The 27,970-nt window shown below is 40.7% G+C and overlaps 3 protein-coding genes across 4 annotated transcripts in view; 2 read left to right on the forward strand and 1 right to left on the reverse strand.

The window, feature by feature from the left end:
• LOC306988746 (putative nuclease HARBI1) overlaps window positions 1-27,970 on the forward strand; it is a gene marked incomplete at its 3' end in the record, with an annotated part of 421,992 nt that overhangs the window by 48,242 nt on the left and 345,780 nt on the right. The gene's annotated exons all lie outside the window — the stretch shown is intronic.
• Window positions 6,450-7,022, forward strand: LOC306988790 (putative nuclease HARBI1; the record flags this gene model as incomplete). The annotated part of the gene is given in 4 exon segments (XM_079593939.1): window positions 6,450-6,561; window positions 6,649-6,911; window positions 6,915-6,929; window positions 6,933-7,022. Coding segments are annotated over 4 exon segments (480 nt in total).
• Window positions 22,779-25,871, reverse strand: LOC306988350 (uncharacterized protein). 2 transcript variants are annotated; one of them, XR_013795381.1, is made up of 3 exons: window positions 25,084-25,871; window positions 23,811-24,048; window positions 22,779-23,616 (listed from the first exon to the last, which is right to left on the reverse strand). XR_013795381.1 is itself a non-coding variant. In XM_079593287.1 (3 exons), the coding sequence occupies exons 1-3, from the start codon at window positions 25,718-25,720 to the stop codon at window positions 23,996-23,998; spliced, it is 552 nt and encodes a 183-aa protein (XP_079449413.1). In that variant the 5' UTR covers window positions 25,721-25,871; the 3' UTR covers window positions 23,733-23,995. The 2 variants fall into 2 exon arrangements, 1 of the variants encoding a protein (XP_079449413.1); XM_079593287.1 differs by lacking the exon at window positions 22,779-23,616 and having other exon boundaries at window positions 23,733-24,048; window positions 25,084-25,269; window positions 25,408-25,871.

Consider the following 27,970-nt stretch of genomic DNA (forward strand, 5'->3'; position numbering starts at 1 on the left):
CAGTCCAGGTTCTCTCCACACTGGGGTTCTTGGCCACTGGAACCTTTCAACGGGAGATTGCTGACAGGTCTGGCATATCCCAACCCACCATGAGCCACATGCTGTCATCCGTGCTGGCTGCCGTCAGGACTCTCATCCATTCCCATACGACAATGCCCAGCAAACAATGATTAAAAGGGGGTTTTATGAGATTGCTGGGATTCCAAATGTCATAGGTGCAATTGACTGTACCCACGTGCGTCTGAAACCACCATCGGTTAATGATTACGCATACATCAGTGTCTAACCTGGACAGGTTTCCTAACCTCTCTTTTCCCCTTTAGGTGACAGGGGTTATCCTCTTTTGGACTTTTTGATCACCTCTGTGCCAAACCCCATGACACATCAGGAGCGCAACTTCAACCACGCGCACGCTCGAACACGAGCCACTGTGGAGCGGTGCATGGGGCTCCTAAAAGGTAGATGGCTCTGCCTGGCACACGCAGGGGTCACTCACGTTGCTCTATTCGCCAAAGAAGGTGTGCAACATCATTTTGCCATGTGCCGTCTTGCACAACAACATTTTGGCATGTGCCGTCTTGCACAACATGGCTGAAATAAACCATGTGCCATTTGATGCGCTGGCCCCAGACCAAGAAGGAGCAGTGGGCAGCACCACCGGCTTTAGGAGCTGTTCAGCTCAGACCTTGTTCGGCGGATTTAAGTTAAAATAACACGGACTTCGTTTTCATTGTTTTTTTGTTTGTTTTTTAAGTTTTCATTTATTTGCTTTAATGTCATATTTATTGACACTAATGAATGGTTAATTTCGACCAGTAGTCTACAAATTTCTGTCTTTCCAGGACCTCATCCGTCAGGACCCTTGGCCGTGGCGCACGGGAGGTTGCTGGACGGGCCTCAGCTTCCCCCGCTTGCACCGGCTCAGGCTGTGAGCCATGAATGTCGTCGGTATCTGCCCCACCGGTGATACCTTCTAAAGACGCCGTTCCGATGAGGCCTGCCACCGCTCCTCGTTCGGTGTCAGCTGGAGGCTTGGATCCGGTGGGCCTCCCCCAGTCTGACTCTGGCTCCTCTTCAGTGCCGAGGCGCCCACTTTTTTTCACCTACAATAAACAAGAAAACTCATGCTTAACTTGATCACTATTGGTCTATATTAAGCAATAAAACATTCTTACCTCTGCTGGAGTGCGCTTCTCAACCCCCACACTATTAACAGAACTCGTAATTTGGGTCCATATTTTGTTTTTTGTGGGCGCCTTTAATCCCACTCTTTTAACTCCCAAATAAAACAATTTTGTTTCTTTCCACTTCCCTGGTGATGGTCTCGATCTCCACGTCGGAAAAGTTTCTCTTCTTTGCCGTCTTCCGTGTGTCCATGGCGTAAAATGAGGGCGTGGGGGAAGCGGAGACTTGAATATATAGGGGCGTGTTATTCTAATGACGATCGTTTTCAGCCGTGCCATTTATCAAGGGTATTGCGTACACCTGGATTTCAAAGGTACGCACTGCTTCATAAATCAGGCGGTGAGAGGAGTGTAAGCATAATCTTACGGCAACATATACGCCCGTTTCTACGCAAGAATGATAAATAAGGGCCAATGTGAATGAAAGCAGGAACAGAATCACAGAGATGATTTTGTTCATCAAAAAGAACCTGCCTCTCATTCTCCCAAAAAGTACCTAAGCTAGTTCAGATCACATTGCTGACTGAAATGTTTGTTTAATTGAAACATGGGTACTGTCACTGTGCCAAATAGTTTAATTGAAATATGCAGTAGTTTAATTGAGACTATGCAATAGTTACATTGATGTTTTGTTTAATTGAAAATATTCAGTAGTTTAATTGAGAGTTACATTTAGAGATGTTCCGATTCAGTATCCGATGCCGATACCGAGTAGTGATCCGATACCTGGGTGTGTATCTATACAGCTGCAATTCATACTAGCCCTGTATGAATTGTTAGAATTATTTTATGGTGTGCTTCAGACTTATCCCTTAATAAAACATGAACAAATACACACAATGAACTAGACAATTTTTTATTATCTGACATTTCGCAGTAGCATATTATTTATTTTTAAGTGAAAAATAACTTCAAATGCAGCCACAAATCTAATACTGTAAACTGAAAAAGGCATTTTAGTTTTACAATATAACTGTATAAAAAACAGTACAACAAATAAATCTTGGAATAAAAAAAATTATAAATGAAAATAATCTCTTTAACTGTTACAGAGCAGGCTTCCACTTCACCTCCTCTTCACCACTGTAGGACACTTTCACCGGAATACTAACCATCACAAACTCCATATCCCATCATGCCGCTCACCTGGGACTGATTACACAAACACCTGCAGCTCATCCACACTCACCCATATAAACCCCGTTCACTCTCAAGTTCATTGCGAAGTATTGCATTGCCCCGGCGTACAATTTCTGAGCGTTTTACCTGTATTTGCTGAACTGTTACTGACCTTGGATTGCTTACATCGACTCTGATTCCTCTGCTGCCTACCCCGACTCGGACTGTTATATCGACCCCTGATTGTTCTGCTGCCTGTCTCGACCCGGATTGTTCATTGGACTGTGATTCCTGCCGCCTGCCTCGACCCTTGCCTGTTTACTACTTCTGCTCTGTGATTATCCCCGTTGTTCTGTCTGCTCCTGATTTACCCTGCCTGTTGACGATTCTATTAAAGCTGCAAATGGATTCTTCTGCGTCCTCCACATCATTACATTAACGCTCTGGGGACTAAGCCCTTTTTGGACCGTTTTCTCTATTTTTACATTTGGGCTTATAAACCATATTTAAAGGGACAACTAAGTATCTTTTTAGGTATTTTATTATCTAAAAACAATATTTTTATTCATAAATATGTCTTCAATGGTGTACAAATACCTCGGCCAATTATCTGACTTATCCTTATAAATTAAGAATTAATTATCTTTATATACATGGGACGGGTAGGTCCACGGAGGCTTCCATGTAGTTCCGCCATCTTGCAAAACTATAATAGCAGAGAGGGACAAAAAGTACTAAGCCAACGCGTTTCCACAACGCATTTTCGTTCAGAGCCAGCCGAAACCAGCAGAAGCGCAGGTGCAGAGCAGTGAGAGGCGCTTGAAACTGCACCGGCAAGTTTAAAAGTCTGGATTGCATTGTTATTATGGACCATACATATGCCAAGCCACAGGAGAAGAAAACATCGTCGCCAAAAAAGTCAAAAATAGAACGTAAAATGCGTGGGATTTCCCCCTTTCTGGTCAATGTATCCCTGCCTCTGCTTAATTATTACGGATCCGTGGTTTGATTAAAGTCAATTTTATTTTAAAACGATTACTCACTCACTCTTGAGCGTCTGGCGCGATTGATTTCAATGTAAAGACGCGTTTATGCGCGTCTAGAGGTCCTGCGGCGCGGTGTTTAGCGCGGCGCGGTAGACACGAGCCTCATTCTACTCCAGTTTGCGCGAATGAGGCGAATTGCTATCACAGATAATGTCTTTTCTATCATTTCACTGTAGCTCAGCATCGTGATGTAAAGTTAACGTTCTTGCATGATCACAGTTCATATGTGTGGGGAAAGATAAGCTATTGGAGTAAAAAATTTGCGTTAGGCTACTTCAGTTAATAAGAAAAAAGATTTTACAATTCCTGCACATGCAGTGATGAAGTTCATGTTCTCATGATTTATTTTTATGAATAACAATGTTGCAGTTTGTTTGAAATAACACACCTGTTCACCTGAAGGAAAACTCGACGAAGTGCTATTAGAAGACATCCTGTCAAAGCTTTTTGGTACATATCGCCTACCGTAGATGCAATGCGCATTTGAAAAAGCGAGGCGCTGGAGAGCAAAATTAGTTTGGATGCAAAATACGAATTCACCACTAGATGGGAGTAATTCCTACTTAGTGTCCCTTTAATGGAGATGGACACCATGTGTTTGGTATCTATGGATTCAGAAGACCCTAAGCATGCATATAATGCGTTTATAAAGGAAGTATGAGTGAAAAATGTACGATAATCGAGAGAATTTCAAAAACGAAAATTAGATTTTTTTTCATTTCTTACTGAAAATCACACCTCACACAACAATAGTGAACAGTTTTTGAACAAAAAAAATATTTGTCAAACCCTTTGCTTGACAGTCATTTGTAATTGTTCAATCAAATGTATTAAGAACAATGAAATAAGGAACTTTTTTTACAAACAGTCCCAGGCGTGAAAAGCGGTCTGTCTTAACTAAATGAGAACTGCTTGCTCTGAAGAACAGACACACTCACAACCTGGCAGATTTACTTTGCAGTAATTGTTCCAGAGCTTGTTCTGCCGTAAATCTTTTACTGCTTCCCATCATAAAAGTGCTACAATAATAATGCTATTTAAGTTATTCTGTCTCTCTTATATAGACCTCTGTGCGCTCTGTAATACTCCGCTCCGTTCGCTATCTGTCTCATTCATCTCCACTCGACGCTGTTTTGTTTGTACATGTTGTTTGTACATGTTGAAGGCTACAGAGTCCTCTGATTAGCTCGAATATGTCATGGTAACCTTCCTCTGATTGGGTAGGGGGAAAAAAATCATCCCAGCGGCAATTTTTCCATTGGTGGAATTTGCCTAACAACATCAATTTCATTGGCCTTTTTATGCAGTGGTATTGCGCAACAGCGAAGTGTGTGTATAATACAAACGGGATATCACTGTTTTCAGCGGAATCTGAGGAAGATGGCAAAAAAGACCGCACCTCTCTATCATTAATAGTTTTGAAGATAATTGCACATTTGTAAAAGTATGCTATTTTGGGCGGTACCGCCCAATTCGTCCCCAGAGGGTTACAACTTAAAGATGTGCCCACCCAGTGTGCTTGTCAAACTCAGTAAAGACAGCGGGGTCGCGTCGCAGCTCCAGATGTCGATAGTAAAGCTGATTGTTTGCACATCTTTTAGTTTAACGTTACATGAAATGTGTTCACGTGTCTCGAATAGCTTAGGGAGCGCTGTTTCAGAGATGTTTTTGCGACCAGGCAAACTGTACCGCGGCTCCAAATGTTCAATTAAGCGGCAAAATCCAACGTTTTTGACGACTGACAGCTGCTGGTCATCCAGAACAATAAACTCGATAATTTTGTCGGTTATATTGCCAAACAGCGGACATACTTACTGCTAGCGCGCACATTTTAATTTCTTCTTCACTGCTCTAAACGGTGGTTGCTTGTGGCGACACAGCACAACTTCCTGTGTGGCCGCGGGCAACTACTGTTTAGAGCAGCGAAGAAGACTTGATCTCCGATTTGCAGCGTTAAGCAAAGCTAGCGTGCAATAACTAGGTATTGTTTATGAAAATGGAATCGGACCGGTACATGGGTACAAGTACTCGCCGATACCGATGGCAGAATTTTTATTGGTATCGGCTGCATTTCCGATACTTGTATCGGAATCGGAACATCTCTAGTTACATTGATGCATAGTTGTAGATATATACAACTATTGCATAGTGACATTGATGTTTTATTTAATTGAGACTACGCAACAGTTACATTGAAATTTTGTTAAATTGAAAGCTGGAGATGGTGTCAAATAGTTTCATTGATATATTGTTAAGTTGGCGGTGTTGACTGTACAATACGTTTTATTGATATTTTGTCAGTTGTGTTTACACAGAAATATATACAATTTCTTTTTTATTTTAAATTGCCTACATTATTATTTTACTCATTATTATTTATTTTTAGACTTGTTAAAACAAGCAGAGAAGAAAATAAAAACAGTCTTCTAACCTGTGTTCTAAAATAGTCTTGTGTCTTCTTTTCTGGGAGCCTTTACACAGGTTTCTTGTATACAAACAATACCGGATGCGCGCGCATCCGAGAGGCAAGACCGCTATATGTTATGCCGAGTTCTGTAAAAGAACATTGTAATTAACGTAGATTTCGCATTGTTTGTAAATTCTTGTTGACTCAATAATAAACTGCAATTTCAGAGTTGAATCTGTTTGCTTGTGTTTCATTTGCATATTAATATAACATTATGTAAAAAGTTAGTTAGTTGACTAGTATGAAATTGTCCAACTAAGTTTGCGAATCATAAAAACATGACATACCCTATGCATTTAGGTTAGTTTACAGCACAACAGCTCCGCGTCATCTCTGCTTCTGCTAGGTATAGCCGTAAAGACTGTTGCTTTCTGCCTCTTAGATGCGCGCGCATCTACGTGATGACGTTGCACAGAAACCCGTGTATAGTTACTTTTGCGGTAAAAATATCGGTTCCGGTACTCGGCATCGGCAAGTACACAAATGTAAATACTCGTACTCGTATCAGTTTGAAAAAAAATGGTATCGGGCGAGATCAATCTTTAAATAAATAGTAACTAATAATAATAATAATAATTCATTACATTTACTACTAACCGATAGGAAATGATTTACTGTACATTTCATCTGCAGATGACTTGTGATCATGAATGCATGATCACAAGCTTGGACTCCAAATGGCCTGGCTCCGTACATGACTCACAAATTTTCCGTGAGTCTATTTTGTGTCAGCGCTTTGAGGAAGGCAAGTTCAATTTGGTACAGTACACTTAAAAGTTTTAATTTTAATAGCAAAACTTACACAATTTTCTCCTTTGCTGTTCTATGACAGGGCTTTTTGATGGCCTGCTGGTAGGAGATAGAGGTTATGCATGCCAGAGGTTTTTGCTAACCCCCTATCCTGACCCTCAGACAGGGCCACAAAACCGCTTCGATGTGGCCCTCAGTAAAACCAGGGTCAAGATCGAGATGACCTTTGGCATCCTAAAGGCACGTTTCAACTGTCTTAGGCGTTTAAGAGTGTCACCAGAGCGGGCATCACAGATAGTGTCTGCATGTGCCATTCTGCACAATATAGCCACTATCAGAAAGCAGTGAGTACCGCCACAAAACTAGCTTCACCCTGATGAAATTGACCACATCACACTTGACCACCCAGCTGGCGCAGCTGTCAGAGATGCAATCACAACACAATATTTTACTTAATAAAAGCACACTGACACTGCAGATAGGACTCAAACTGTGTTATTGGTCATGTGGCTAGGGAGGAAGAAAGAGAGCAAGAAAAAATACATTAATAAACATTCATAATGTTCATTCTAAAGGGTTACTTGGTTAAAAAAAGTTCACATACTGAGATCTGTTTTTTCCAGCTGTTTAATATCCAATTTAATTGTTTTAATTTGGAGCCTCCTCAGCTCACAGTCCGGCTCCTTTAGCTCACAGTCCGGCTCCTTCAGTGAACAGTCTAGTTCTAGACTCCTTTTGTAAAGGGCCTTGACTGAGTCTGTTTCCACCTGAAACAATTCCACCACAAACAATCATTACACGTTTTCTGGAGGTTGATCAAATAAAAAAAAGTGGCATGACTTTCTACAAACAAAGGACTGACGGTAATTTATGTCAAGGTTTTAAAGCATTACCTTGTTCACATTCCTTCTGAGGTAGAGGCTTCAGTTTATAAGGGCAGGTTGTGAAAAATCCTACAATAAAAGAGATGTGTAAGGGCCAGTCCCTTAATCTTGACATTCAAATGTGTGCCATAATAAAACGCCCAGTGCATTCACCTCAGCAACTGTCTCAGAACACAGACAGAGTGTCTTCATCATTTGGTTCACCCTAATAAATAAAAGGCCAATGTAAAGCATAAGTGTTATAAAGCAGGTTATGTTCAAGCAGGTTATGTTCAGCTGCATATTGACCTCTGTGCAGGAGACTGTGTGCATGTGTGCTGGCTTCAACAGGGACACTGTATTTCCCTCGACTGCAGAACATACAGTCAGCCATATTTAACTCTTTTTAAAACATTAGTAATGCATTGCACACACATACCCAGTGTCACACTTGCTTAGAGGAGCCAGCACCAGGGTCAGACTGTACTGCACTTGCAATCCCATCCATAATCGGCCGCCCCTTATTGCTACTCAGCGCCAACTCCTCCGCCACAGTGTAATCTTGAGGAGGTGGCCCTCCCTCAGTTTTCCTTATTTCACACTTTTTTCTGTTTGCTGCAAACAAGTGTTTGTGATTAAATGTTCACAAAAATAATAAAAGGTTGTGGTAAATACTCACCACTTTGAATTATATTTTAATATTTTGTCTTGATCTGCTGCCAAGAACGTTTGGAGTTGGGGTTGCATCTAAAAATCAATGAATATCAATCTTTCTTAGGATTTAATAGCCTATACATTTACATTTTACATACATCTACACACACACACACACACACGTATGTATGTATATATCAACACGAATACACACATTTTCATTTTAGCATTTAACCCTCTGGGGTCGGCAAACGCGCAGGTGTGTTTGCTCGTTTTTTTTTACATAGCAGCAAAATAGACCTAAAATACTCCGTCAGTTTTGGTCATACAGACTTAAGAAATATAAAAAAATAAACTGTTAAATGTCTACTTTTTTATGTGTCCACTTACAATCGAAATAAAACATTGTGCTTTAGTAAAATAAAGAAAATATACAGGGTGTGCTTTCTCCCTCTCCGTGAACTTCTTTTCTGAAGCACGTCTCTAAACTCAAACAAAACTCAGCGAATACTATTCACTCAGACATGAGATATATATCTCTAGAATCATTTAAGTGTGTAGTTTTAAATTATCTAATTACAAACTAAAATAAATATTCTCTATTTATGTAATCTATATATAAAGAGCGAGAGATCAGCCGTTCTCATTATCGTTCTGGCATCTCATTACTCTGCTAATGTGACACGCCCATGGAGAGCGCGTGCTATTCAAACGCAGATCTGAAGCAACACATGCAAACCAGTCAACGCCCACAACAGCTGGATAACACACTCGCTGTGAGGAATAATAATATCGTGATAATCCTGGAAATTTTACCTCAAACGTGCTGGAGTAGCCTAACAACGGATCCAGCTGCAGATGATCAGTAAGTGCTTTGTTCTAATTGCGATATGAAATGGTGTCTGTAAACCGCAAAATAACTTTTTTAAAATTTGAATCCCGTTTCTGTGTTTGAATGAATGCATGGCACAGATGCATGCTGTTGTTTACTACAGCTCGCGCGTGTCTGTGTGTGTGAATGAATTTAGCTTTTAGCAAAATATCTATATTGCCTACTGAGATGAGTACAAATCGACTGAATACTTTGAAATAAAATGTCTTTGTATAAGCAACATATTAAACTGCAAATTAACATTTATGCCCTAATATATATTATAAAAGACGATATGTTACAGACGAAATATGAAAGACAACATTTCGTTTTGGATAGATTATAAAGTTTTTACTGCCACATCAAAACCTAATTTACAAGGTGCAAACAAAATCTTAAAAGGTCAATATAAGCCTTCTCTTTAAATTATTTTTGTGTTTTATTAGTGACAAATTTGGGGAGAGGATAGCCTACATCCAAAACTTTCTGAAAATACGAATGAGAATTAACTGCACAATTACTAGAAATGGTTAACTTGGATTTACTAGAAATGTTTACCTATATACAATTTGCAAGCATACACAGTTTGTGGAAAAATACACTTTTTTTCAAGATGTTTCCAATGAACCAATTCTGTAGTAATATATATGTGACCCGTCACGGAAAGTAGGGACACAAGTCGGCAGCACAACTTTTGAGCAAAATGAGAAAGAAGCGCTTTTTTTTTCAAAATGGGTGATTTTCGCTTTTTTGCCGAATCTGTTAGTTGAGATCATGAAGAAGCCTCTCCATGTTTTAGATGTCAGTATTGGTATATTTAAAAGTGTAAATTTTTAGGTTGAAATCGGCTTGTTTTTGGAGATTCTAGCTCGCAGTATGGGCGTGTCATTGTCTGTGTGTATTTCCATACTGGATAAGCCGGCTTTTGTTTCTTTTGTTATTGCCCCCGCCCTCCAAGGGAACAGCGTGGTAGGACTGGGCGATATATCGATATAAAAAATATATTGATATATATTTTAAATGGGATATGGAATTAGACCATATCGCATCGATATAGTTCAAAGTTGCGCTGTGATCCTTGCTGCAAGCTGCTGCGTGCTTTTGTAGCAGTCTGCGTCTCAACAGCCCAGTGTGCAACGCGACAAATACTCACATTAAATGTTTACGCAGAGGAACAGGACACTGCAGTTCTCAAAAGTTCATTATTTGCATGTGCTTTAAAGCCTTGCCGGTAATTCATGTAAAACATGTAATTCGCTGTTGATGCGCTGTTCTAACGAGCGCTTATCTGAGCACAAACAGCCGATGCGCACATGCACTAAAAGCCTGTCTAACAGCGCCTGGATACTGGACTAAGTTACCTTTCGAGTCTTTTTGAGCTAATACTGTCAAATACACTCAAGGTTTACAACAAAACACAAAGGACATCACACACATACTTTAATAGTAATTTTAATAAGAATCAATGTTTAATTTATACAGTGAAGTCCATATTTGGCTTTGACTGAACATTTGCTCTCACTTTGCAGAAAAAATATTGGGATATATATCATATATCGATATTCAGCCTAAATATATCGGGATTAGACTTTTGGTCCATATCACCCAGCCCTACAGCGTGGCTACTTATTATGCAGCACTCTTGCCGGATCTATCTGATATCAAAAGAGTTGCCTATACAGTTTTATTGGTAGATGCTAAGAGACATTTATTTATATATTACCTGTTTGCAAACTTTTTTTTTCTTTGATGGCACATTTTCATGACCAAAGCATGAAAATGCATCACCTCAAAAGGGTCAAGGACAGTCCAGTCCTGTTCATATTTCACCAAGTAGGCGTAATAGTGATGACAGAAAGAAAGAGGAATTAATAGTTTTCCACATATCGCCCAATCTGTGTGTATGTTTAGAATATATTTGACCTGAAAAAACAAAGGTATTTTTTCACAGTGTAAATGACCCACAACAAAGACATCTCCCACACAGTATTTAACACTGTTAATCACAACCTCTGTTACTCGGTTGAGTGTAATGTCCTGAAAATTGACATGTTTGTACCGCTCACTAACAGTTATGAAATGCCTAAGAGCTAAAGGAAGAGCCTGTAACAGTGTGTTAACACTGCGTCCCATAACCCTCTCATACTCCCCAAACATATTAGTTGAGAAAAATTCCCAACACTGTCTAAACTGATCGCGGCTGCTTAAAGTTGATGTAACATTGATAAAGTTCCTTGAGGAACTAGCTACCTGTTTGAAATACTGATGTTTGCCTTCAAATCTAATGCACCACAAAGACCGTAAAGGACCGTAGGAAAACATTAGACGATAATAATGGATCAAGTAATGACATTTTGGAGTTATCACATTTACAAACTCTTTTTCCATACCACACAAAAACTCAGAAACAAATTGGTCAAGAAGAAGAAGGGACTCTTTTTTTACAACTGGTGCAATTACAATGTCGGCAATTTCACGACACAATAAATAGATCCGCCAGTAACTGCAGCCTTCAGGTACCCTGTGTGCCATCAAGAAAGGAAGTAGGCAGAATAAACACCACTTCTGTGAAGCAGATCCAACAACACTGGATCCACGTAAAATATTTTCTGAGAAAGCCACAGGCTTATTTGTCTTATTTTGTCCAATGGACATCTTTCTTAGTTCATCATTTAGTTCTTGTATGGTTATATGTTTTTCTTGATGAGCTTTACATACAACAAGCCTCAATACCAATGGTGCTACACCCTCCAAGAAATCATGCATGACATCTGGAGGAAGAGATGTTGTGACGTCAAAGTAATCTAACTGGTCAAAAACACATCCACCACGAACTCCATACATTCCTTTGTTTTCTGGATTTTGTTTTATACATTCTAAATGGTATCTGTGTACATCAACATTCCTTAACCCTCTGGGGTCTAAGGTGTTTTTGGGGTCCTTGAGATGTTTTGACATGCGCTGATATTTGTATTTTTTTCAGTTGCTTATAAACATATTAATGGCAAAGGTGTAATTACACTCTATTTAGCACGAACATGGATATCATAATATGTGAACAACATGTATGTACATGTTTGCATTTTTGAGAGAATATTATTTATGCGTGGTTATTCACAAAACTCAAACTTAAATTTTCTGATATAAGACCACAAACGACCCACTTCACATATTCCCACAATACTTTTGACTAATGGATGTTGTCGGCTTGAGTTTTTACTTCAAAATCATCTGAAAATCATCCGGGCTAATCGTTCACATTAAACAATAGATTGATTTACATTTTGTAAGACACTTTTTGTTTGGAAAGGCAATATGCAGGTGGGCGTGAATGATCCAACAAGGTCATGAATAATGTCCTCATTCACAGAGAAGACAAAGACCTGCTAATGCTGCATACTAATGAGCCTTTCATTCAGGTGTCACTGAGTCACAAGAAAGAATGCAAAGACAACACACACACACATATATATACATACACATACACATACACACACACACACACATAGATATATACAGACACCATTTCATATCGCGATTAGAACAAAGAACTTACTGATCGTCTGCAGCTGGATCCGTTGTTACGCCCGTTTCACACATACTCCGTGTGCAGTGCGTATGCGGTGCGTGTTGCGGTGCGTATGCAGTACGGGAGCAGCACGCGCTATAGTGCTTTCACATATGCTGCGTGCGTTTGCAGTGTGCAACTGATCCGCGGCTGTACCACAAACACATTTACTCACACTATTTGTATTTCATAGCCTATTTCAAATTGTATTTCAAAGTTATCAGCAACTTTTATTTAACAAAAAAAAGTTGTCAGCATTGCGATTCTCTTTGTACACATATACACTCTTTAATAGATGTATTCACTTTTAAACACAATTTAAACAACGTATTATTCAATGCATTACTTCTATATAGATTGTATAATAAGTTGCTTAAGCAAGTGGTAACATTTAACCTTACTTGTATATTAAAATAGCAGACATTTTAAATTAAAACTTAAAATTGACAAAAACGGCAGACTCACCTTTTTCTTTTGCATAATTTAAATCCTTATACAACAAATCTTGCATGTCACAAAGAACTTGCTTTTCCACCTCCACGAATGAGACGAGTGTCGTTCATTATGATCTTGTTGAAATAATTATAATGTAAAAAGATGACTGTGAAAAATAGTAGCCTAGTATTTAATTAAATGCATTTATGGTGAGATTACTACATTCAATTTAATTAAGTGCATTTATGATTGAATTACTACATTTTCATGTCAATTTGTGTTCATTTTGACCACGAAACATGGGCTGTCACTTTAATTCAGCGCGTGCAGCACAGCAAAAATAGACTCGGTGCGGAAACGATCTCTGCACTGCTGTATACGCACCGCAGCTGGAACGGATCGCCGGACTGCATCTACGTGCAGTGTGAAAGCTCTAACCTGTTAACATGGGTACGGAAAAAAATACGCACCGCAAACGCACTGCAAACGGAGTATGTGTGAAACAGGCGTCAGGCTACTCCAGCACGTTTGAGGTAAAATTTCCAGGATTATCACGATATTATTATTCCTCACAGTGTGTTTTCCAGCTGTTGTGGGCGTTGACTGGTTTGCATGTGTTGCCTCAGATCATCTGCGTTTGAATAGTGTTTTTTGGTCCCCAGAGGGTTAAAGCTAGATACAGATCTAACTCTTCCCTCCGATGGGGAAAAACCTGGCAAAATATGTCTCTGTAAAGGCTGAATGCGATGACGAATTCACCGAAAGAAAGATTCTGGTTTAATCTGGGATCGGAGGTTTTGAGAAGGACTGCCACGTCACCACAGTCTACCATTTTTCTGTCAACGGCAGGCGAGGGAAGCAGAAGTGAAGCCAAGTTAATGTCCTTACATTGGACAATGTTCGCTCTAATAAGAGGGGACACTGTAGCTGCAGCTGGAGAGATGAAACGCCTACCGAAAGACTGAGCTGGTACTGCTGAAGAGAGGTTAAAGGAGGAAGTTTCGGGTGTGGCAGAGGCGTCCTGAAATGTTGAGACTATCGGCTGAAGAAGATTCGTTGGCAGTTCTGAGGTAGACGGCACGTTCGATGTATCGCTTGACCCGATGGCTGGGAGAGGAAGCTGGGAGGTTGCAGAGAGGTTAATAGCTGGGACTGAGCTATTGGGAGTTGTTGCGTAAGTGTTCGAACTTTGACATCTTTGATTCCAAGGTCTTGACGGTTTGAGAGAGGCTTTGGACGGCTTGGAGAATTTGGGAGTTAACTCCGGCGGGCTCGGATGGATCCAGTGAAGTAAAAGCTTGAGAATGCTGCGCAGATATTTTAGCTGGGTGTGGTGACGAGGATTCAGCGGTTCTCTTCCTGCCGGCTTGTTTCGTCTGGCCAGGTGCAGGAGCGGTTGCTGGGCTGTGAGGAGCAGGTTCTGGTGGATTGCCCAGAGTATTAAAGGCCAAGTGCAGTAAATCCTCTCTGGATAAACCTCGGCTGATGGGAATACTGGCGGCTTCCACAGCAATGATTATGTCCTCCGAAGGCCAGCTTGCCCATGACAAGCCGTGGCATTGTATGCGCGAGCTGCGTCGTGTTGGAAGAGGAGAAGGCGGAACGAATTCCTCGTCGGATTCTGAGTAATCACAGACGACAGGCGTGTCAGTGGACATGGCGGTTTAGCAGGTGAGCGAGACATAATCGTCGCTTCAGTATCTGCAAACTCAAACATGTGTAAGTACCGAGCTTTTATACAGTGAGCATAATAATATGATTGGATAGAAGTGAAGCAAAAGTTGGCGTAGTAATTGAGTCTTCCCGGCAGAACTTATGCTAATGCTTTCATTTCTGCGATGAACTAAAGTTAATAATTCTTGTCTTGTTCAGTAGGATAATCTTCACTTGTATTTTAAGTGTATTTTTTGAAGGGCTTTTATCAGGCTTTTATTCAAATGGCTAGAGGTAACTAACTCCTTTTTTTTCCTTCTCTATATTGACCGATGGGATGGCCCTGTAAATTGTGCAGCACTGTGGTACCAGGAAAGAGTGACTGTTTAAAGCATTATAGACTGCATCATGGGACTTTTGGACACAGCCACGCCTTGCATTCATATAGATAGCCCATGTTCTTTTAAATCCTGGGGTTCCTTCTCCTCTCACCTCTCAAGATACCACCTGGAAGCTAAATCCTTTAACTCACCACAAGTAAGTCTGGTAACATTTTATTTTGATAGTCCATTCGTTGAGACTCTACTACTTATTAGTAGCCATTCAGTAGCTTGTCAACAGTGCATCAGTTGACATTCAACAACATTGTTTCAACAGACAAGTAACATGCGTTCAACTAACTGCCTATAGACTATAAGGTACATTTCAATTGTTAATCTACAGATTTTACAAAAAGTGCCTGTTGACTTTCAATGTTATTTTGCAATAGGTTATTAGCCAATTGTCAACTACCGTATTTTCCGGACTATAAGTCACACTTTTTTCATAGTTTTGCTGGTCCTGCGACTTATAGTCAGGTGCGACTTATATATCAAAATTAATTCATACTGACTGAGATGAACCAAGAGAAAACATTACCGTCTACTAGGGCTGGGACGTATGGATTTTTCCTTACCGTGGTTGAAAAGCAGGAAATTCCCCCATATAGTAATAAACCGCTTTAAATCCCCCACCCCCCAACAACAGAATTTCACAGGCAATTAAACATAATAAGGAACACGTTTATTACATTTATTAGTTCACATTTAGAACAGAAATGGAATGATGTCTAAATAAAGTGCTGGCAAAACGAAATATAGGCTAGGCTATGGTTTACATTTTTAGCTAGACAGACTTAAATGAGTTAAATGTTGTTACCTCAGAAAAACTAAACTAAAAACGAGCACACTTTGAAATAGTCAAATTATCATCAGGCAGTAATAAATTATATTCCATATTTATGTTTACATAATATAATGTTATTTTATTATTTTAATTTAATCTATGTTGATTACCGGTATATGAAAAGTGAACAGCATGAGTAGGATCATAAGATGGGTCAGAGATGATTTTGACCACTTTATTAAGATTTGTTTTGTAAAAAAGCCTTTCTTTAAATCGAATTTCGTTTTGTATAAAATTGTATCTTAATTTGAATCAATGTTTCATCAACCAATTGCCTGGAATTAATAAATAAGAAGCAAATATAGCAGACATATAATCAGGACGCAGAGGCGCCCGTGCGATCTCTTGCATTGCATTTCGTAGAGAAGACTTTACTCTGTGAAAATATTGATTTATTTTTGTCCCTATGCGCCGATCGGAATTCTGGGGATACAACAGAGCCAATAGACTGTACTGCGGGCTTTAGCCGTTAAATATCTTTGCTGCATTGGATCAGTCACCTTTCTAGAACAGCCGAGAGCTTTCTAGCCTCGCGGCAGCAGCGCTTGCTTCGCACATAGACCTTATCATGGTAAATGGTAAATGGACTGCATTTATATAGCGCTTTCACAGACCCAATGGCCGCCAAAGCGCTTTAGATTTTGCCTCACATTCACCCATTCATACACCGACGGCGGTGTCAGTCATGCAAGGCGCCATCCAGCTCGTCGGGAGCAACTGGGGTTAGGTGTCTTGCTCATGGACACCTCGACACTTGGTCAGGTGGAACCGGGGATTGAACCACCAACCTTCTGGTCTGTAGACAACCTACATGAACCACTGAGCCACTGCCGCCCCAGGCAGTTATCAGAGTTATCCGCCCCAGAGTTACCTGCGGATAACTCTGTGTAACTTAACTTTGTTATAGCCTACGTGTCGCCATACACATCAGCATAAATGCTCCTGATAAATTATGTTATTAAAGCATTAACATTCACAATCCACTGTTAATTTAACATAAAAGCAAGCAGGGTGGTTTGCCATGAATGCGCGCTCTCTTAATAATTCCTTAAAGCTGACATCAGTTCATCGCGATCTCATACATCTCTGTTATTATCAATGAAGCTGCCTGCATAATGAATCTTTCATAATATCTTTTATAATCCGAGGATTTGCCAGCATGCAGAATTCAGCACTGAACAAAAAGTCCGTTTTGAGCCGTGAGAGGGGATTCTATCTTAAATGCTTCTGATTGGCCATTGCGTTCAAGAAATCAACACATATGTCTGTGATTGGCTACATCGCTCAATGCTGCAAACATGTTACAAATAGAAACTCTGGCCTGTAAATCGTTTCTATTTAGTTTTAGTTCTTCTTGTTGCGTTTCTGCAACAGATGAATAACAATTTATTCGTTTTTATATGTTTCATTAATATATATTTATATTTAATCGTTTCATTCTCCCGCAGCCGCACACAGAGTGAGTGCATTAGGCTACCGCCCGCGCTCGCACTCGGCCATCAAATCTAGTCCCGCGCCGCACGTCTCTAGATCACGGGCCCGGCCCGAGTATAGCGGGGGGAAATATCGGGCTCGGGAGAATCTGAACTCTAAACAGGACAGAGTAACACGGCGGATATCGCTCATATACTTTTTGTTGACGACGTAGTTAAGGCGGCAGGCGTGTGTTGCTTAGTTCCAAAGTGCTGCGGGAAACCCTGTGTTACGCTAACATGCCGGACACTATTCAGCTGTTGTTCTGTGTGCTGTTGTGGAGCTGAATAACTTGCCTTTCCAGATTAAATGTCTTTTCTTGGTCTTGGATTTTGTGAAATAAATTTCTAAATAAATGCGACTTATAGTCCGGTGCGACTTATATATGTTTTTTTCCTCTTCATGACGCATTTTATGACTGATGCGACTTATACTCCAGAGCGACTTATAGTCCGAAAAATAGGCTACGGTAACTTTCTGTAGATTGAGTCACCATCTTCTAAGCTGTCTATCAACAACTCAAAATCAATCTGTCAGTTGAAAGTCAACTGTCATGTCAGTATATGATACTGTATATCCTACTCAAGGGGTCTCAAATGCATCACATTTCTGTAGTTTACAGCACAATAATCAGTCTGTTGTCTTTTTTTAAAACATTATTTTATTTTAAAAAATCAAATATTGCTCAACTGTATCGACCTATTGGTACTAAACAACATGATTTTTACATAAGCTTCTGTTGTATTAATTAGGCTATATATCCAACCTATCGTGTGTGTGTGTGTGTGTGTGTTCCAAGACATATTAAAAATGTCAACTTATCATACAGTCTTATGTCCTGAAACTTCCAGGGAGTGTTGACGTAAAAGATGTGGACGGTTGAGAAGAAGTGTTCGGACAAACTAACTTTTCTCACAATCACACTGCAGTCTGTTCACATGGATGAAGAATATACATAGGTAAGCAATGCAAATATATTACATAACTACTAGATGAAGTCGACGCAAAAAATGCACGTCGATTCGTCAGGCCCAAAACAAAAATGGCGGCGTCGGATAGTAGTAGCAACACCACTCGCTCCTCAGACTTTCAGAAGTGCAAGGCGGCACGCACTCGTTCCTCTAAAGTATGGGAATTCTTTAATTTAAAAGGAAACAATTCCGTGATATGTCGTCTTTGCAAAATGGAGATGGCCTTCCATTCTAGCAGCACGGCAATGCACCAGCACATGAAGAGGCGCCACCCGGGAGCAGCTGCAGATGACAGAGCACCGTAAGTTTTTCTTCAACTCCCCACTTTGCACTCGATGTTGCAGAGGTGGACAAAGTACACAACTTCCTTACTTGAGTAAAAGTACAGATACTACTGGTCAAATATTACTCCGTTACAAGTAAAAGTTGTAAAGACCAATTTTTACTTAAGTAAAAGTACAGAAGTACTCATTTATAAAAGTACTTAAGTATAAAAGTAAATGTCAATGCATTTTTCTATTATTGTTGCATTGTTGCATGTAATACTTACAGTACCTTATGCCTCTGAATCTCTGCCTGCCTACCCTCATATCAATATCACATTTATTTCTAGAGCACAGTTCCAGTCGTGGGATCGAATAAGTCACTCAATAACGTCCACAACTTTCGGATACCCAAATGGCTGTTCCCAGTTTTTTGGCTTTTACTATGAATATGTTAGCCTTGTTATCTATAAGCTAGTGTGCTCCAAAACAATGACAAAATTCGCATTTAGAAGACTAAACCCAACGTTGAAAATTAAAATCATGTTGATGTCAGAATCCAGTGTCAGATTGACGTTAATCTCCAACGTTGGACAGACGCTGTATTGTGGTTGAAAATCGGCTGACGTCAGAAACCAACATCAGTCGAGTTCTGACGTCAACCCGACTTTCATTTACAACCAAAATGCAACCCAAATCATCCCTGACGTTACTACTCTCTACTCAAGGCCCTTGACAGAAATGTAGTGGAGTAAAAAGTACGATATTTGTCTTTCAAATGTAGTGAAGTTAAAGTAAAAGTTTCCGGAAAAAATAATACTCAAGTAAAGTACAGATACTCAAAAAGTGTACTTAAGTACAGTACTCAAGTAAATGTACTTTGTTACTGTCCACCTCTGATGTTGGAGTAGGCTATAATACGTTGTCGAAACCTAAGGTTTCGACCTAGGTTTTAACTGTGTGTTTGTGAGAGAGAGAGAGAGAGAAAGAGAGAGAGGCGCGGACGCGAGCGAAAAGTCGCAGAGTGTTTGATTATATTTGTGTACGTGTGTGTGTGTGTGTGTGAGAGAGAGAGGGACGATCGCAAAGTCGCAGAGTGTTTGATTATATTTGTGTACGTGTGTGTGTGTGTGAGAGAGAGAGGGACGATCGCAAAGTCGCAGAGTGTTTGATTATATTTGTGTACGTGTGTGTGTGTGTGAGAGAGAGAGGCGCGATCGAAAAGTCGCAGAGTGTTTTATTGTGTGTGTGTGAGAGAGAGAGAGAGAGAGAGAGAGGCACGATCGCAAAGTCGCAGAGTGTTTAAATAATGTGCTTTTTTTTGCCATTTGTTGTGTATCTTTGGATTATGTTGTGTTGTAAATAAATCCAAACAATCAAAAAGCCATTCTTTTTTAAATCTCCTCATTCTCAGTCCCTCCAGAAAAAAAAAAAAAGTTTTTTTGTGATTGTTGCGGGCAAAAATCCTTGATTATGCGGCACGTTTTCTTACAAAATGCGATGGAATATGCGGGATATTTATGAAATTTTATGCAATGAAATTGCGGGAACTTGCAAAAACGAAAAAGAGAAAAAAATGTTTTTCGCCAACACCCTATTCACTAGGCTACTACTTTAATGTAAAGATTAATTTCTTATTACTTTCTATGATAAGCAAGCATACTACCTCACATAAAGTGCTGGGAATATTTAAGTTCTCATCTTGTTTTATTTCAGACCTTAATAAACACAAGGCTCAAACTTACAAAACATTTATGAGTCGAACAAGTTCTGTAGCTTTACAAAATGAATATGCTACAACTTCTGTAAAAATGACAAAGTGGCAAAGTGGTTGTCCAGCGTCGACTTCCGCCTGTGGTCAAAATAAAATAGTACAAAATAATTTGCCCCCAGTGTCATGTAACACACTGGGAAACTGCTTTTGCTGTCTTTTGCGCTTATGTTTGTTGGCAAATGAGAATGATTTGCGGGCTTCATCATGGTTTCATCAGCATTACGGGGTTTGCAGCTTTTCAATGATGTCGCGCAATTACGTCCCTTCATAACGTTCCCATGGCAACAGGGGAAATGGCTGCGCTTGTGTGAAGTAAACGCAACATTTTTCAACTTTCTGCTAAGATATATGTGACTTCTTGCAACGAAAATGCGGGGATTATGAAATCATGCAAGCCTGCATATTTTGCACGCGTCAATCTGCAATTTATGCGGCGAAAGTGCGGCGTATTTGAAAAAATGCGCCCCCCGCATAAATATGTGGACTTTGGCTGATTATGCATTATTATTTATTTATTTATTTGATATGGACATTAACAACAGCATTGGACGCACCAGATACATTGTTTTTTAGTGTTATAGCAAGACTGCTAATTTGCAACACTTGTCCATAGGAGGCTACGTATTTCATAAAACATAACAATGCAATATACAAAACATAGTGCAAAACAATACAATGTTTAAAAAATTTAAACAATACACATCATCAATATTCATTTCATACAGCATTACCATGTGTGCAGATTTACCTTGACTTCAGCCATTTTTTCAGACCTCTGTCAAAGCTAATCATGTCTGTCTGCAGTTTTAAGTCAGTGGGCAGAGAGTTCCGTAGTCTCGATCCATTATAGGAGAAACTGGACTGACCAAAAGATTTAGTAAATCTAGGAAGAACACAGTCCCCACTGACTGAGGCTCTGAGTGAGCCCTGACGTCTAATAATGAGAGCTGAAAAAAGCGGCGACACATGATTGTTCAAACATTTAAAAACCAGTTTCAGAGTACTAAAATGTATAAAGTTTTCGAAAGTAAAAAGATTAGGTCTACTAATGATGTCACAGTTATGCGATTTCATAGGTTTTCTGGCATATACCTTAACTGCCTGCTTGTACACTGAGACAGCCGGCTTGAGTGTAGACGCAGATGTTTGTGACCAGGATGTGATGCAGTAAGACAGATGTGATAAAATCATTGAATGCATGTATAACATGGCGGCCTGATAAGACAGATCCCTCCTAATAAAACGAAAACAATTCAAATTGGTTTTGACCTTTTTTACAAACATATTTGACTTGACTTTGAAATTTAAGGTTGTTGTCAAGAATAATTCCAAGATATTTGGTCTCTTTTACTTCTTGAATAATTTCATTATTTATGCTTACTTCAAAAAGTCTGTCAGAGGGTCTTGTTTTAATTGAAAAACAGACAGCAAGAGTTTTCTTCACGTTTAAGGTTAGATGGGAAGACTCTAACCATTTAGAGATGTCTACTAAGGCAAGTGTCAACTGCTGCGCTGCCAAAGCTGGTGTTTTTGCAGATAGATGGATGACTATCATCTGTGTACAGCTGGCAGTTGGCACCCTTGCAGCTATCAGGGAAGTCATTGATGTACAACAGTGAACAACAGTGGCCACAGTACAGATCCCTAAGGAACCCCCATGTTATTAGGGCAAAAAGCTGACATCACCCCATTAACCTTAACACACTGTTGCCTTCCCTCCCCTCCAGATATGATTGTAACCAGGCCAGAGAACTCGGTGATATTTTGAATGGCTGGAGTTTGTTAATTAGCACCTTGTGATCCACAGTGTCAAAGGCCTTTTTTAGGTCTAGAAATACAGCACCAACTACCTGCCCCTTGTCTAGAGGCCCCTTGTTTTTCTCTATCAAGTAACAATTAGCTGTTTCGGTGCTGTATTTGCACCTGAAACCAAACTGTTGAGGATGCAGGAGCTGGTTTGACTCAAGATGTTCAATGAGTTGTTCTGCAATTACCTTCTCCAAGATTTTAGACACAACAGGTAGAATTGCAATAGGCCTTTAATTGTTTGGTGTGTCCTTTCCTTCTGACTTGTGGATTGGTGTTATTACGGCAGGCTTCCAGCACTGTGGGAATGTATTTGATCGAATTGAAAGATTAACTAAATATGTAATTGGTTGTAGCAGAGTGTCCTGATGTTTTTTAATCAAGGTCATACTTAAATTATGAATGTCTTTTGCCACAGAGTTGTTCATATTTGTAATTATCTTTTTAACTTTATCAGAAGAGATCTCTTGGATTTTAAACATGCCTACATTTACATTTACATTTTACATTTATTCATTTAGCAGACGCTTTTATCCAAAGCGACTTACAAATGAGAAACAATAGAAGCAATTAAACTAGCAGTAGGACAACAGTATGTAAGTGCTATAACCCTTCACAGTACAAATCAAAAGTTTTTTTTTTTTTTTTTGAATAGAAAAGAAAAGAAAGTGTTAGTGTTAGTAGTACTGGATCAAGTGCTCAAGTGCTGCCGAAAAAGATACGTCTTCAGCAGTTTCTTAAAGATGGCTACAGACTCAGCAGCTCTGGCTGAGTTAGGCAGATCATTCCACCAGCAGGGAACAGTCATGGTGAAGGTCCGAGAGAGAGATTTCGTGCCTCTTTGAGATGGCACCACCAGACGCCGCTCACTTGCAGAGCGTAAGTTTCTGGACGGCACATAAGTCTGAATTAATGAGTTCAGGTACAGGGGAGCAGTGCCAGTGGTTGTTCTGTAGGCAAACATCAGTGACTTGAATTTGATGCGAGCGGCAACCGGCAACCAGTGCAATTTCGTGAGGAGAGGAGTGACGTGTGCTCTCTTTGGCTCGTTTAAGACCACTCTAGCTGCAGCATTCTGGATCAGTTGCAGAGGTTTGACAGTGCAAGCTGGGAGACCAGCCAGGAGAGCATTACAATAGTCCAATCTGGAAAGAACAAGCGCCTGAACAAGGAGTTGTGTAGCATGCTCTGATAGGAAGGGCCTGATCCTTCGGATGTTGTACAAGGCAAATCTGCATGACCGGGCAGTGCTAGCGATGTGGTCTGTGAAATTCAATTGGTCATCAATTACAACTCCAAGGTTCCTGGCTGATCTTGATGGAGTTATGGATGACAAGCCTAGCTGGATGGTGAAGTTGTGATTAAGTGCTGGGTTAGCCGGGATTACAAGTAGCTCTGTCTTCGCAAGGTTTAGTTGAAGGTGGTGGTCCTTCATCCAGCCAGAAATGTCTGTCAGGCAGGCTGAGATGCGAGCGGCTACCGTCGGATCATCAGGCTGGAATGAGAGGTAGAGTTGTGTGTCATCAGCGTAGCAGTGTTAGGAAAAGATCTGTTTTTGAATCACAGATCCTAGTGATGTCATGTAGATGGAGAAGAGAAGTGGTTCAAGCACTGAGCCCTGAGGCACACCAGTGGCTAGATGTTGGGTCTTAGACACCTCACCCCTCCACGACACCCTAAAGGACCTACCCGAGAGATAAGACTTGAACCACTGGAGTGCAGTTCCCGAGATGCCCTTCATCTTTAGGATAGACAGGAGGATCTGGTGGTTAACTGTGTCAAAGGCAGCAGACAGATCCAGCAGGATGAGAACTGAGGACTTGGAAGCTGCCCTTGCCAATCTCAGAGCTTCAATTACTGAGAGCAGAGCAGTCTCAGTCGAGTGTCCCCTTTTGAAGCCAGACTGATTGTTGTCCAAGAGGTTGTTCTGCGTAAGAAAGGAGGAGATCTGGTTGAAAACAACTCGTTCAAGTGTTTTTGCGACGAATGGAAGAAGGGATACCGGTCTGTAATTCTCTAGATGTGCTGGATTTAGAGTGGGTTTCTTAAGCAGTGGGGTTACCCGAGCCTGCTTGAAAGCTGTGGGAAATGTGCCAGTGTGAAGAGATGTGTTTATGATGTGTGTGAGTGTGGGTATAACAGAAGTAGAAATAGCTTGAAGTAGGTTAGTGGGAATAGGATCAAGCGGACAGGTAGTAGGGCGATTGGAAAGGAGGAGTTTGGAGACTTCGGTCTCTGAAAGCAAGGAGAAAGAGGGTAGGATGTGTGTGTTAGCTGGTAAACTGTGTGTGTTAATTTGTGGATTAGTAAATTGGCCGCTGATGGTGGTAGTTTTGTTTATGAAGAATGTGGCAAAATCATCAGCTGTTTGGGTTGATGAAGGAGGAGGAGGAGGAGGAGGGTTAAGAAGGGAGGAGAAGGTTTTGAAAAGCATGCGAGAGTCAGAAGAATTGTTAATTTTGTTGTGATAGTAAGTCATTTTAGCAGTAGATATGTTAGCAGAGAAGGAAGAGAGGAGGGATTGATAAAGACCAAGGTCAGTATGATCTTTGGATTTGCGCCACTTCCTCTCTGCACCCCTGAGTTTAGCACGATGTTCACGGAGAACATCAGATAACCAGGGGGCAGAGGGAGAGGCGCGGGCTGGCCTGGAGGAAAGGGGGCAGAAATTGTCCAAGCAGGATGTTAGAGTGGAGAAAAGAGTATCAGTTGCACTGTTAGTATCTAGTGCTGAGAGCTGGTCTGGTGGAGGAAGTGTGGACGAGACCAAAGAGGATAGACGAGAGGGTGAGAGTGAGCGTAGGTTACGCCGAAAGGTGACCTGTGGAGGAGTGCATGTTGTGTTCTGGGGCAGGTTGAGGTTGAGAGTGAGGAGGAAGTGATCTGAGGTGTGCAGTGGAGTGACAAGAGCATGGTCAGTGGAGCAGTAGCGTGTGTAAGTAAATAAGGTCCAATTTGTTACCTGATTTGTGAGTAGCAGCAGTCGATACTCGTTTGAGATCGAATGAGGCAAGCAGAGTGTGGAAATCAGCAGCTTGAGGTTTTTCAAGGTGGATGTTGAAGTCTCCAAGAACTATGAGAGGAGTGCCATCCTCTGGGAAGGATGAAAGTAGCACATCAAGGTCCTCTAAGAAACTGCCAAGCTGACCTGGGGGACGATATATAACTGCACAATGAATTTTAATAGGACTAGTGATGGTAATAGAATGGGATTCAAATGAGTAGTTGTTACACAGAGGTGGTAAAGTATTAAATTTCCAATCGTTTGAGATGAGCAGACCGGTACCTCCACCCCTTCCAGTCAGACGAGGGGTGTGTGAGAAAGTGAAGTTAGTGGAGAGGGCAGCCGGTGTGGCAGTGTCCTCAGGTCTGATCCAGGTCTCAGTCAGGGCCAGAAGGCTGAGACCTGAATGACTAGAAATAGATGTAATGAAATCAGCTTTGTTAACTGCGGACTGGCAATTCCAGAGACCAATAGGAAAAGAGAAGATAGTACTAGAAGACATGGGAAGGGTACGCAGGTTGTTAGGATTGTGCCGCCTCCGTCGTGTGACATTGGATTTACGAATGTTAGTAATAGTAGGGATTGTAAAACACATGGTGTAAAAACTCACAAACAGAAAGATCAGTTGAAAGTTGAGTAGAAGAGAGAGAAAATAACAAGATGATAAAACAAACAGCGAGAAAGTAATACTCAAGTGCCTTGTCGGTGTCCTTGCTCGGTGGAGTCGCACAGGTAGAGTCGTTGGTCTTTACACTCTTCGATCTACACACGATGAGGGCTTCACGCCGCCGCGACCGCTGCCGCGGAGCACTAAACCTATTTATACACGCCTAACACCTGATTGTTGAATACAGCTGGCCACGCCCCGCAGCGAAACTCAAGTCACGACCCAAACAAATGCCACGTGCGCTCGCGTTTTGCCCGAGTAAAACACACTAAACAATACAAAGTTTCCTAGCAACAAAGAACCGCGCTCAAATTGACTGAGAAAAGTAAACACTCACACACTGAAGTTCTCTCTTGCTGTTCGACTGCTTCTTCTGACAACTTCTATTGACTAGCTGCTATAAATGCTTAACTGGCTTATGACCACGCCCCGCAGCGAAACTCAAGTCACGACCCAAACAAATGCCACGTGCGCTCGCGTTTTGCCCGAGTAAAACACACTAAACAATACAAAGTTTCCTAGCAACAAAGAACCGCGCTCAAATTGACTGAGAAAAGTAAACACTCACACACTGAAGTTCTCTCTTGCTGTTCGACTGCTTCTTCTGACAACTTCTATTGACTAGCTGCTATAAATGCTTAACTGGCTTATGACCACGCCCCGCAGCGAAACTCAAGTCACGACCCAAACAAATGCCACGTGCGCTCGCGTTTTGCCCGAGTAAAACACACTAAACAATACAAAGTTTTCTAGCAACAAAGAACCGCGCTCAAATTGACTGAGAAAAGTAAACACTCACACACTGAAGTTCTCTCTTGCTGTTCGACTGCTTCTTGCCTACATTAACTAAGTTTAAATCTTCAACACATGTCACCCTGTTTTTAAATTTGTTTGCTAGTTCCTGCACAGAATCAATAAAAAAAGTATTAAAAACATTTGCCATTGATTCATTGTTATTGACAAGAGTGCCATCCACTTTGATGCAAGGGCGTAGGTTTGGTCTCAGCTTTGGTGGGGACATCCCACCCCCACACCACCCCCTTATTTTTTCAGCCAATCTAATGACGCCGTTCCTTCGTCCTGGCCGTCGGAATCGATCCAATAGCTGCAGCAGGGTTTTTTCCTGGCTCAAAACTAGGCGGAGTTCGTAAAATTCTGCTGATGTATTTTATTAAAAAGAAAATTTAACTTGTATTTTTCATATACCAACATATAGCCTGTGTTTTCCACAGTACTTTTGTGGGTGGACCTCGGTACCTGGGTCTGGGGGCATGCCCACCCGTAAGAAAATTTTTTACATTTTTAAGATAAATTCATTAATCTGGTGCACTTTGAGTCACCAGAATCCGCTGTTAAAAATAAATAATCCACCCGCCCAAACCTATGATATTCTCTGATTTAGATATCTGATCATCACATTACAATTATTCAAATGATCAGTGTTAAGCATGATAATATGGTAAAATGTCACACTGTAGTAGGGTGATTTAAAAATAACATTTATTTAAAATAAAAGTTCTTCTTTTGGCAAAATTACATTTCTTTAATAGCCTACGAGGCTTTACTCTCTTCAAACTTAAATTGTCAATGTTTCATTACGTCACTGTTGGAAAACAATCTTATCAGAATAAAAATGTTTTACCTTTATGAAGGGCATTTCCCCCCTAATTGTATTAAATGTATGCTCAGCGCCACCGCTCCCATCACACGCTGTGCGTAGGGCACCAAGAGCTGAGGGGGCACCAAAAAAATTAGGGACTGTTCGTTATTTATTTAAGGGGCCACCGGAGGAGTTTTGAGATCTATAGTCAAAAAAGACTTAACCCTCCCTTCGCCAGCAATACATTTTTCTATGACCCTCCAAAATGATTGTGAAAAAAGGCATGACCCTCCCCGATCATTTATTGATTAATACTGGTAATTGCGCTTGGCAAATATGTTCAGTAACTCTATGCCTAGACCTACACTAAACGTTAATTAAAAGGCTCCTGTACACCCACCTTTTTCAAACTGGCGCAGCGCTGACTCGCGATAGAAACTGCATGATTTGATTTGTTAAACATGAGGATTATCCGTCTGGCATCGCCGCTCACTCTAACGTTAACCTAGATAATTGTTCGCTGTTCTTAGGCGCATAACCAAGTGTGTGTGCGGAGTGTGTAGCGCGCACTGCATGAC

The sequence above is a fragment of the Phoxinus phoxinus genome (assembly GCF_949152265.1).
Source record: "Phoxinus phoxinus genome assembly, chromosome: 20".
Taxonomy (NCBI): domain Eukaryota; kingdom Metazoa; phylum Chordata; class Actinopteri; order Cypriniformes; family Leuciscidae; genus Phoxinus; species Phoxinus phoxinus.